Below are 11,893 nucleotides of genomic sequence, written 5' to 3' on the forward strand. Positions count from 1 at the left end.
ATTTTCAACCTCAAGATGAACTTTGACCATTGACCTCAAAATCAATAGGATTCTTCCTTATGACCAACTCTACCATCTGGTGAAGTTTTGTGAAGATTGGTTTAAAATTGTGAGCTGCGGGTGATTGACAGACAAACAGACAACCAAACAGACAGAATAACGCACAAGATCAACCAATATACTTGAAAAAAAATCTTCGATTTTGCAAGTAATAAGTAAAGGATAGAATGAGGTGAAATGAGGATATGCTGCTGACCTATCGCTCCTCCAGGTCCCATTTGCCCTGATGGGGCAGTGCCTGAAGATCCTTGCGTCATGGTGGCTGCGGCTGCTAGTGTGGCGATGGCTTGAAGTTGTACAGCATTCAAGGCTAAAAATATTCAAGCACAAAACAATTGAACAAAGGAATCGTAACAAAGGACTGAAAGAATAGGGGTGTGTGTGTGTGTGTGTGTGTGTGTGTGTGTGTGTGTGTGTGTGTGTGTGTGTGTGTGTGTGTGTGTGTGTGTGTGTGTGTGTGTGTGTGTGTGTGTGTGTGTGTGTGTGTAGAAAGGACGCCTTCAGTTTGGAAGAAAATAAATGAACCGTTAAGAACAAATCATTTTAAAACAAGAAAACGTACACATTGTCGCACGAAGCCCCAACAACAACACAGGAACTAAAAAGAGAAACTGTGTATAACCAGGTTCCCAAATGCAACATTAAATGAATCACTCGATATCTTTGGAGCGACAGGAGAAACGTACATGATCCTTGTGGGTTGTTTGAATTGGACAGCGCCTGTTGCAGCAGCTACAACACAACACAAAGTGTAGTGATATTAGCAGTGGAATCGATACGGTAGGGAAACATTTAAATACAGAAACTAACCATGCAACACCAACAAGAAGCACGTTGGTCTCACTTTGGCCAAGACGATACTCACAACAACAGATCAGATAAATACTCAATAGATATCACTTCAGTATATACTCACAGTCAAGTATTGCTGGCCGAGTGATTGCACGCCCACGAGTCCACCTGACAAGGGAAGATTGGAGCCTGGTCCTAATCCGGGGAGGCCACCACCCATTCCGCCGCCCATTGCCCCACCCATCCCGCCGCCCATTGCCCCACCCATCCCGCCGCCCATTGCCCCACCCATCCCGCCGCCCATTGCCCCACCCATCCCGCCGCCCATTGCCCCACCCATCCCGCCGCCCATTGCACCACCCATCCCGCCGCCCATTGCCCCACCCATCCCGCCGCCCATTGCCCCACCCATCCCGCCTCCCATTGCCCCACCCATCCCACCGCCCATTGCCCCACCCATCCCACCCATCCCACCGCCCATTGCCCCACCCATCCCACCTCCCATTGCCCCACCCATCCCACTGCCCATAGCTCCACCCATCCCACCGCCCATTGCCCCACCCATCGCACCACCCATCGCACCAAACATCCCCCCACCCAACCCTCCACCCATTCCTCCACCAGGAACACAGAAATCCTGTTGCAATGTAGAAAACCTTTGTTGTAAACGCCTGTGCTCTTTCTCTTTGGTTGTGTCCGCAAATTTCACGACCAAAGGACCAGAGCAACTCTGCAGAACAAGACAAAGACACCATGGGATATGTGAAAGACACCTAAAGGCCATCGTTCACCAAGATCAATTTGCACACGTCTCACCTCCATAGTTTGCGACCTGTGCATCTTATTGATGGCCTTATTTGCTGAAGCTTTGGTGCTGAACGTCAGGAACGCACATGCTGAAAAGACAAAAAAAACAACTAATCATCCCACGTAACTATGATCAGAATGAGCAAAGTTCACAACCTTTAAAAAAAAACCTGAGCTGGCACAATCCTACAGGCCAGTACCTTTGCTCTCCCCATCGGGCCCTCGGAGAATCTTGCAGTGTTCGACATTACCGAAAGGTAAGAACAAGTCTCGAACATCGCAATCATTCAATTTCTTCGATAGCATACCAATAAACAGCTTGCGTTCCTCCACTGTGCATCATCAACAAAGGGGGGTTAATGGTAAATACAGACATCGATTTAAAGGAAACTGGCAAAGAGAGCAAAAATGCTTACCCGTGCTACGCTCATTATCTGCCGGCTTCATTTGAATCGGGTGATGCATCTGAGGATAGGAAGTGGCGTGGCAGGTTAATAGATGCACAGCACGCATGACGAAAACGAATCGGTGAAACATTAGCTCTTTCACGAGCCTCGATTCAGTATACAAAAAAAAAAGAAAAAAAAAAGAGAAAAAAAAAAGAAGCCTTACCCCAGTCAGTACACGAACATTGTGGAGCGCATTCTGCGCATCCATGGCAGCCTTGCGTTTGAAGAACGTGACAAAGCAGCAGCCTAGAGGGGGGGTGAAGGGTAAAAGGTCAAAGTTCACAATGAATGTTACCATGACCTGCTATACAGTATACCCTTAAAGCTCATAAGTTTGAATATCGTGGGGTTCGAGCCAAGTTGTGATGGTTATCGCGCACCACGAGCCTTTTGTTTGTCGTTCCTTGTGCACCGTTAATAATGATGCTGAAGAGGAACACGATTAACAAAAGAAGTGATTGTTATCTCCACCACCCAAGGTGAATGGAGGTTATGTTTTCACCCCTGTCTGATTGTTTGTCTGTAAACAAGATATCTCAAAAAGTTGGGGACGGATTCAGACAAAATTTGGCAGAGAGGTAGTGTATGTGACAAGGACGGAATGATTCGATTTTGGTGAAGATCCGGATCCGGCTACTATAATTTTTTCAGTGATTCTTCGCCATTGGGATATGGGGCTAAAAGCGACATACAGCAAGATATCTCAAAAAGTTATGGGCGGATTCGTACGAGACTTGGTGGACATATTGGGTATGTGACAAGGACGAATCGATTCGATTTTGGTGAAGATCTGAATGTGGATTCAGATACGGAAATTGTTTAATTTTTAAATGATTCTTCACCATTGAGAGATCGGGCGAAAAGCGAGATACAACAGTTAAAAAGGTTGTGGACGAGTTATGAATAAACTTGGTGGATGAGTTGGTTCGGTGACGAGAACAAGCCGATTTGATTTTGCTTCAGGTCTGAATCCAGATCCGCTGCCTGCCCTGCTCATCTGTAGTTGTAATCCCTGCCCATATGTAGTTGTAATTGTCATTGTTCTCTTTTTGAGGCAATGTTTTTATGGCCGGATGCCCTTCCTGACGCCAACCCTCTTAGTCGTCTCTTACGACACGCAGGGATACGGTGTACCTATTCTAATCCAGGGTAAACACTGGGAAACGTTTAAAACATGGAAATTCTGGGGGGGGGGGGGAGGGTCGACTCAGAAATGATGAATACTCAGAAAATGACTCAGTGATGAATGATGACTTGGACTCAGAAAGTTTTTTTTTTGTTGGAGGTATGCGCTCTACCGAGTGCCGTTCTAGTTGTTAGCAGTTTCAATAAAAAACACAAACATAATTGTAAATCCACGCTGCTGCAGTACAGATGGTACTGTAGCTATCTCCATGTGAACACCACGTTCAGTGTAATTGTTTTTAATGCCGTTAATGATTTTCAACCATGGCTCCCAAGAGGAAAACTGTTGGCGTTGCTAATGGTGAACCAAGTGCAAAAAATACGAGGAAAATGATGACTTGGACTCAGAAAGTGAAGGTTTTGGATTGGTGTGGTCAGGCGCGAGTGCATTTCTTTTATTTATTTGCTGATGTTAAGAGCTGCGGAACGATTAATTAAAGAAACACATCAACGGTTTACAAAAGGAGGAAAGGTGGGAGCTTTGGGGCTTACAGGATGACCTACAGGTATGCACATTCACCTCAAAGCCATTTCGCCTGGGTTTGAATCCAGACCCAGCTATAAACTGTCATCCAAGTGTTTGACAGACTGGGCGATTCATCAATGTGTGTGTTGTCCCTCTGATCAATGTTAAACAGGCATCCCGTCTGCCAGCATTAGTTGGTGGACATTTAAGATCCCATGGTGTCCTTCATGAAGAGTACGCGAGCTATCGCCGGCACCCTGAACAAATTACTAATTCCTGCCCTAGCTACTGCTGGGAAGGCAATACGGATGGTGTTGATGTTGATGGATGATGCAAACCACCCAGCCCTGGCCCAGGAAACGACATCGGCAGCACCGACGCTCTGTGAAGACCATGGTACATCACAGAGAGAGAGAGAGCTGGGGGGTTTAGACAAATTACAGAAGTCACGTTTAATCTGCTTTTGAATATTTAATTTGCTTCATCGCAAAGCGGCTTTGTATTTATTTTACATGTTTATTGCAATTGTGACGTGTTTATTTTTTGCTGTCGCCCACCTTCCTCGATATTTCCTCGAAGTCCGGGAACCTAACACCCTTATTACCATCCAAAATTGGTTTTAGCTATCGCGATTTTAAAGTTCATGGCATTTTCCAGGAATGAAACCTCCACGATATTTAAGGGTTTACTGTATTGTTGAAAAAGCATCACCTGCACCCAATCAAACAAACCGAAATGAAGTCATACTAACCACGGCTCACTGGAGGCTTATTGGTCCAGTCCTTAACAATGTTGATCTCAAACACCTCTCCAAAGATCGTAAAAAGCTCATGCAGCTCTTTCTCTGTCCAGGAACGGGGAATTTGCCCCACGAACATACTGATTGTGTCTGTGTCTGGTTGACGAGATCCTTCGTTGGAGTCATGTGAGACAGATCCATCATTGCTCAGAGCGCCCAATGACATCCTGAGGTTGGGGGTAGTGAGTGACAGACAGGAAAGACAAATCAAGGCAGATAGCACAAATGTATATATGTATATGTGTGTGTGTGTGTACAACAACAACAACAAAAACAACAACATGCATTTTAAGGCCATTTTCCCTGCAAGAGCGGGGGTTAGCCTCACGGTCCCCATGACAATCTTCTCCATTTTGCCCTATTTTCTGCATCTCCCCTTGTTAACCCCCTTGCCCGCATTTCTTCTTCGACCATCTTTAGCCAAGCCTTTCTCGGTCTTCCCCGTCCTCCACTTCCTTCTACATTCATTTCGATCACTCTTCTCAACCAGTCACTTTCATCCTTCTTCAACACATGACCAAACCATCTCAACCTGTTTCTCTTCACAGCATCCATCACAGGCTCTATTCCCATCATCTTTCGCAATTCATCATTTGTCTTCCTCTCTCTCAACGAGACTCCACACATCCACCGAACCATTCGCATTTCCACCCTTTCCAGCCTTCGTTGCTGCTCTACGTTCATAACCCATGTCTCGCTCCCATAAATCATAACACTTCTCACACATGCAGCATACACCTTTCCCTTCAGCTTCAACGACACTCCCCTCCTCGTCAGTACGCCACTCAGTTCCCGAAACTTCTTCCATGCACATCTCACTCCAGCAACCGTTGCCGAGTCTGATCCACCTTCTCCATTCAGCATGTCTCCTAGGTAACAAAATGTTTTCACACCTTCCAGCTTCACGCCGTCTCCAAGATCCAACTCAACATTTCCTCCATCTGCAGTTCCCTCTTTGCACACCTTACACTTGAATGTAGCTGCCACACTGGTTAATGACCCTCTCAAACCACTACATTTTTGATGAATCCACTCAGCGCACATTGTACATTGAATGGAATTCACTCCGACACCCTTCCTGCACACAGCACACGGCCACTTCCCAGTTCCTTCCACCTCACCACATGCTTTGCCACTTGCGATCACCTTCGTTTTTCCGATATTCACCTTCAGACCTTTTGTCTCCATACATTCCTTCCACTTGTTCATCTTCTCCTTCAGTCCATCCATACTTTCTGCAATCACCACCAGATCATCTGCATACAACTCCCACGGTAAACCCTCCTTTACGTTCCTAGCCAGCACCTCCATCACAGCTAGAAATAGTAGTGCACTTGGTACCGACCCCTGATGCACTCCCACCTTCACCTCAAACTCACCACTGTTCCCGTCCTTCGTCCTTACAGCTGTGCGCGCTCTTTTGTACATTTCCATCACTACTCTGACCAACCATTCCTCCACTCCTAACTTCCTCAATGCCATGCCACTACTTCACGTGGAACCCTATTGAATGCTTTCTCCAGATCAACAAGCGTTACGCCTAGGTCCCCCGTCGTTGAAGTGATGCGAGTTGACAAAGTGGAAGACGCAAGGCGGCCATCTTGGATTTTGACGTGGCGACCCAATTTTAAATGGCGTTCTTCCTTATGCCTGGATACCCACATTTTTTATGTGTCCGATTGTTTTTTTGTGATTAATGTTAGCTCTTACACAAGCCTCGATCTTGTATACAACACCAGATTAGAAGTTGGTACTTCGCTTATTTTTCCAAGATATTCCGCTCACAAGGTTCCGACATGTATATGGTGGCGGCTATCTTTGATTTTGACGTGGCGACCCAATTTTCAATAGCGGTCTTCCTTATGCGTAGATACACCCACACACCAGATTAGAAGTTAGTAGTTCGTTTATTTTTCAAGATATTCTGCTCACAAGGTTCAGACATATACATGGTGGTGGCCATCTTGGATTTTGACGTGGCGACCCAATTTTCAAAAGCGTTCTTCCTTATGCCTAGATACACCCAAAAACCAGATTAGAAGTTGGTGCTTCGCTTATTTTTCAAGATATTCCACTCACAAGGTTCAGACATACATGGCGGTGGCCATCTTGGATTTTGACGTGGGTTGCACCCACACCAAATTGGAATTCGGCCCTTCGCTTACGCACGGATGCACGCACGCACATTCGCATGGAGGGGAAAGCCATAGTCCCCCTTTCGCTCCGCGGTGCGACGGGGGACAACAAACCCAAGAAACAACTTCTTCCTTTTCTCCATGTACTTCTCCTGCAACTGCCTCAAAATAAAAAGCGCATCTGTCGTTCCTCTTCCTGGCAAAAATCCAAACTGCATTTCGGCGATCTTCACTTTCTTCCTTATACTCCTCTCCAACACCCTTTCCAATACCTTCATTCCATGCTCCAATAACTTTATCGCTCGATACGAGCCACAGTCCAGAGGGTCACCTTTCCCCATGTATCGAGGGACGAGGGTACTCAGTTCCGAATCCACTGGAATGCGGCCTTCTTTCACCACCAGATTACAGATCTCTGTCATTCTCTTCACACCCCAATTTCCCGCTGCCTTCAACATATCTCCCACAACTCCCGTCGGCCCTCCCGCTTTTCTACTCTTCATTGCTTTTATCGCTTCCTCAACTTCCTTCTCGGTTATCTTCTCTGCCGGTCCTAAAACTGGGTTACTCTCTATGTTGCCATCCCATTCATTCTCTGTATTAAACAGCATTTCCATATGATATATCTCTTCCATCTTCCTTTAATTCAATGTGGGTCCACAACGATTTGTCCCACTTCATCCTTCAAGCAACTCACCCGCATCACATCACACCTCTCTTTCGCTATCTGTTTTGCAATCCTGAATACCGCTCTCTGACCCTCTTCCAAATCCAAGCGTTCCCCGAACATTTTCCTACATGCCTCCTGCGCCTTTGCTACCTCTTTCTTTGCAGCCTTCTTGGCTGCCTTATAACTTTCATGCTCTGCCTTTTCTGCCCCCATACCCTTCGCCTTCTGCCACTCCTTGAACTTCTTCCTCTTCTCGGCAATCTTCTTTCCAACTTCATCATCCCACCACCATGTTTCCGAGTGCCTCGGTGGTCCTTTTGTCCATCCACATACCTCACCAACGGCTCCCAACAGACTAGCTTTCATTGACATCCAACCACTTTCAAGCTCAACCACATCATCCTCTACCATACTCAGCCTCTCTTTTAATGCCTCCCTCACCGTCACCCCTTTCAACCTCCACACCTTCATTCTTGGTTGGTACTTCACCCGCCGAGCTCTCCTCGCACCTTTCACCCTTATGTCGCAGACAACTAAGTGGTGCTGTGAAACAGCCTCCTCCCCCGGGATCACCTTTGTGTCCCGGAGGTGCCCACTATCTCGCCTACGCACCAGCAGGTAGTCAATGGTTGTCGTCGACCCACCTGACGTGTATGTAACAAGCTTATTATCCTCTTTCTGGAGCTGAGTATTACAAATCAACAAATCAGCTCCATCAGAAAACTCCAAAATCCTTTCACGTCCTCCATTTCTCACACCATATCCGTAACCCCCATGAACTCCCTCAAAACCGTCCATACTCATTCCCACATGTCCATTTAGGTCTCCTACCACAACAACTTCCTCATCTTTCACGTTTTCCATCAGCTTCTCTATCGCACACCAGAACTTGTCCTTCTATTCATCGCTCCGACCAAACTGTGGAGCATATCCCAAGATGACGTTCACCAAGAGCTTTCCAATCATCATTTTCACCCTCATCAACCTTTCACTCACTCTAGTCACATTCACCACACTGTCTACAAACTCCTCAGAAAACAGGACACCAACACCATTCACGCCTTCTGGGCACCCTTGCCACACAAACTTGTATTTCTGTCCCTGCCTACCCTTCACCATTCTCACACCACTTCCCTTCCATCTCGTCTCCTGCACACAACATATGTCCATTCTTCTTCTGACCAATACTTCCACCACTTCTCCTGATCTCCCTGTCATTGTCCCTACATGCCATGTCCCAAACCTCAGAAACCGATCTCCACGTCGGGCATCAGACGTTTCGTCGTCATAAACGGAGTGATTTCCACCCTTGCTTCGATCGGGTTCCCCACCTTGAGTTTTGACGAGAGGGAGTGGGGTCCCCCACGGGGTACTTCGGGCTGTACCCTGCCTATATGTAGTTGTAATTGTCATGGTTCTCTTTTTGAGGCAATGTTTTTATGGCCGGATGCCCTTCCTGACGCCAACCCTTGTAGTCGCCTCTTATGATACGCAGGGATACGGTGTACCTATTCTAAACCGGGGTACACACCGGAACCCGGACATGTAAACACACACACACACACACACACACACACACACACACACACACACACACACACACACACACACACACACACACACACACACACACACACACACACACACACACACACACACACACACACACACACACACACACACACACACACACACACACACAAAAACAAGGGACGGGTGGAAGGGTCGAAGGCTGGTAGGAAGGAGACATGCTGGAAAGACAGTTGTGGGGAAAAAAGATGCACGATGGTGGCGGCAGACAAGACAGAGACAGAGACAGAGCTGGCCATTGGGTGGGCCGACACTCAGGCTGGGGTTATTTGGAGCCAAAGACAATGTTGGCCTATAATGGAGTGGAGAAGGAGGGTGGGCTATTCAGGATCCAGGGAGTCACAAAAGACTGGCATCTTGCTTACATTTCACCATCCGCCACAGATGGCACAAAGGTAGACGCCATCTTCAAGTTGCTTGGACAACTGGCAACAGATCGAGGATGGGGGGCAAAAATGAAATATGACAAACAACCCAAACTGATACTTTTAACTTCCGTTAACAATATTGATAATAACCTGCTCAAAATCATTCATAATATCGACTGGAAAATACAGGGGGTTTGGAAAAACTGGAAAAACAATATAGCCTATTTTAATCCAGGGGGTTTGGAAAAACTGGAAAAACAATATAGCCTATTTTAATCCAGGGGGTTTGGAAAAACTGGAAAAACAATATCGCCTATTTTAATCCAGGGGGTTTGGAAAAACTGGAAAAACAATATAGCCTATTTTAATCCAGGGGGTTTGGAAAACTGGAAAAACAATATAGCCTATTTTAATCCAGGGGGTTTGGAAAAACTGGAAAAACAATATAGCCTATTTTAATCCAGGGGGTTTGGAAAAACTGGAAAAACAATTAGCCTATATAAACAAGGGGGTTTGGAAAAACAATTAGCCTATTTTAATCCAGGGGGTTTGGAAAAACTGGAAAAACAATTAGCCTATTTTAATCCAGGGGGTTTGGAAAAACTGGAAAAACAATATAGCCTATTTTAATCCAGGGGATTTAGAAAAACTGGAAAAACAATTAGCCTATTTTAATCCAGGGGGTTTAGAAAAACTGGAAGTTGGAAAATTGAGAAAACAATTAGCCTATTTTACTCCCGGGGGGGGGGGGCGGGGGGGGGGGGAGGGGGAGGGGGCAGTATTACCCACCCAAAATTTCGTTTCGATCGGTTCAGCCGTTTATGCGCTACCTGCGAACAGACAGACAGACATTTGGTGAATTGTAGTCAGATTAATGATCCCTCGATTTCGAACACCATTACATTAGCAGATATTAACCGCCTCCTTCACCGTTACAAAGACCACTGTGACTTTGAGATCCGCACGTGTGACCAACAGCAACATTACAGTTGCACTGGATCTTCGTAATCTTTAACATAAACATCATAAATATGGATTTTAGCTAAAAGTGTTATTTGCATTACCAAGTAGGCTATTCATATTTAAATATGAGGAAAACATTCATCGGGTTAAAAAAAGGTTCGCGAGTCGAGACCAGGCCTGGGCCTTTCCGTCCAGGCCAGCGCGACATTCAAACATTCCAAAAACGCCGCAATAACACCTGAAATTATAACCGCCACACTGATTAGCCTACGTCGCATTAACCGAGCACACCTTCACCTTGCCAGAGATCGTTCCAAAAAACGCTACTTTTATCCGCAAAGAACACGAAGCGAAAACCTCTTCAAAGTGATCACGTGGACACTTTGTTCCTCGACGTAACGATCCTCTCACTTTTCATTCATTGGATTAAAATTTGACTTCTCGTTGATCAAATTTTTATATTAATCAATATTCCTATCATTAAAGTATATGCCGTTTGCTTTGACGTTTTATCCTTCCTGCATTCAAATTTTAAGTGATGAAAAAAGATAGTCATGAAGGAGAATTGGAGAAAGTACCATCCGATATTGTTATATACATCCCCAACAGATAGTCGTGCATACTTACATATTTTAGAATGTTGCAAAATATTCTACATGATATTAAACAAGAAAACGAAGAGGACAATAAAAATTAATGAAACACAATTACACACCCGACCAATATCATTGTATTATATAATCATAGGTCACACCTCAGCTCAAGGTTAATTCATCCGTGCGAAGTCCTTCCTAGGCACACCTGAGCTCCTCACCACATACAAGGCTTTCATCCGCAGCTCAATTGAATACTGTTCCCCCCTCTGAGCTGGTGCTCCTGCCTCTCACCTAGCTCGGCTTCACGCTGTTGAAACCAAAGCTTTTGGAATCTCCTGCGATGAAGCTAACTCCAAGGGCCTTTCACTTACTGCAGGCAGGTTGGTGGTCTTTCTGTCTTCTACCGACTCCTCTCCGGCCTTGCGCCCCCCCCCCCCCCCCAGCTCTCTCTGGGCTCTGTCCCCCAAATATTCCTTCAGGTCGCACAAGATCTGCCTGCAACCCTCTTATGGTTAAACTGCCAAAATCAAGACTCTCTGCTTACCTTCTTTTTTGTATACAAGATCGAGGCTCGTGAAAGAGCTAACATTAATCACACAAAAAGTCAAACCGACACATAAAACTGACGTGGATTTGCGATGGCTCGGGGATTTGCGATGGCTCAGGGATTTGCGATGACGTGGGGACTCTTGATGATGTGGGGATATGGCATGGCGATTTGCGATGGCTCAGGGATTTGCGATGGCGCAGGGATTTGCGATGGCGCAGGGATTTGCGATGGCGCAGGGATTTGCGATGGCTCGGGGATTTGCTGTGGCTCAGGGATTTGTGATGGCTCAGGGATTTGCGATGGCGCAGGGATTTGCGATGGCGCAGGGATTTGCGATGGCTCGGGGATTTGCTGTGGCTCAGGGATTTGCGATGGCGCAGGGATTTGCGATGGCGCGGGGATTTGCGATGGCTCAGGGATTTGCTGTGGCTCAGGGATTTGTGATGGCTCGGGGATTTGCGAT

At 46.2% G+C, this 11,893-nt stretch overlaps 1 protein-coding gene across 1 annotated transcript in view; it reads right to left on the reverse strand.

Annotated features, from left to right (window-relative positions):
* Positions 1–10,687, reverse strand: part of LOC137428742 (CUGBP Elav-like family member 2) — a 28,291-nt gene extending 17,604 nt beyond the window's left edge. Inside the window, exons 1-10 of the mRNA XM_078777250.1 lie at positions 10,582–10,687; positions 9,319–9,378; positions 4,511–4,725; positions 2,272–2,354; positions 2,076–2,124; positions 1,860–1,991; positions 1,669–1,748; positions 977–1,582; positions 747–792; positions 257–370 (exon numbers count right to left, since the gene is read on the reverse strand). Of these exons, the coding sequence (XP_078633376.1) occupies positions 257–370; positions 747–792; positions 977–1,582; positions 1,669–1,748; positions 1,860–1,991; positions 2,076–2,124; positions 2,272–2,354; positions 4,511–4,725; positions 9,319–9,359 (1,366 nt within the window). The 5' untranslated portion in view covers positions 9,360–9,378; positions 10,582–10,687. The remainder of the gene's footprint in view (positions 1–256; positions 371–746; positions 793–976; positions 1,583–1,668; positions 1,749–1,859; positions 1,992–2,075; positions 2,125–2,271; positions 2,355–4,510; positions 4,726–9,318; positions 9,379–10,581) is intronic.
* Between the last annotated feature and the right edge of the window lie 1,206 nt (positions 10,688–11,893).

This window comes from Myxine glutinosa, chromosome 5 (genome assembly GCF_964187855.1).
Source record: "Myxine glutinosa chromosome 5, kmMyxGlut1.1, whole genome shotgun sequence".
NCBI lineage: Eukaryota > Metazoa > Chordata > Myxini > Myxiniformes > Myxinidae > Myxine > Myxine glutinosa.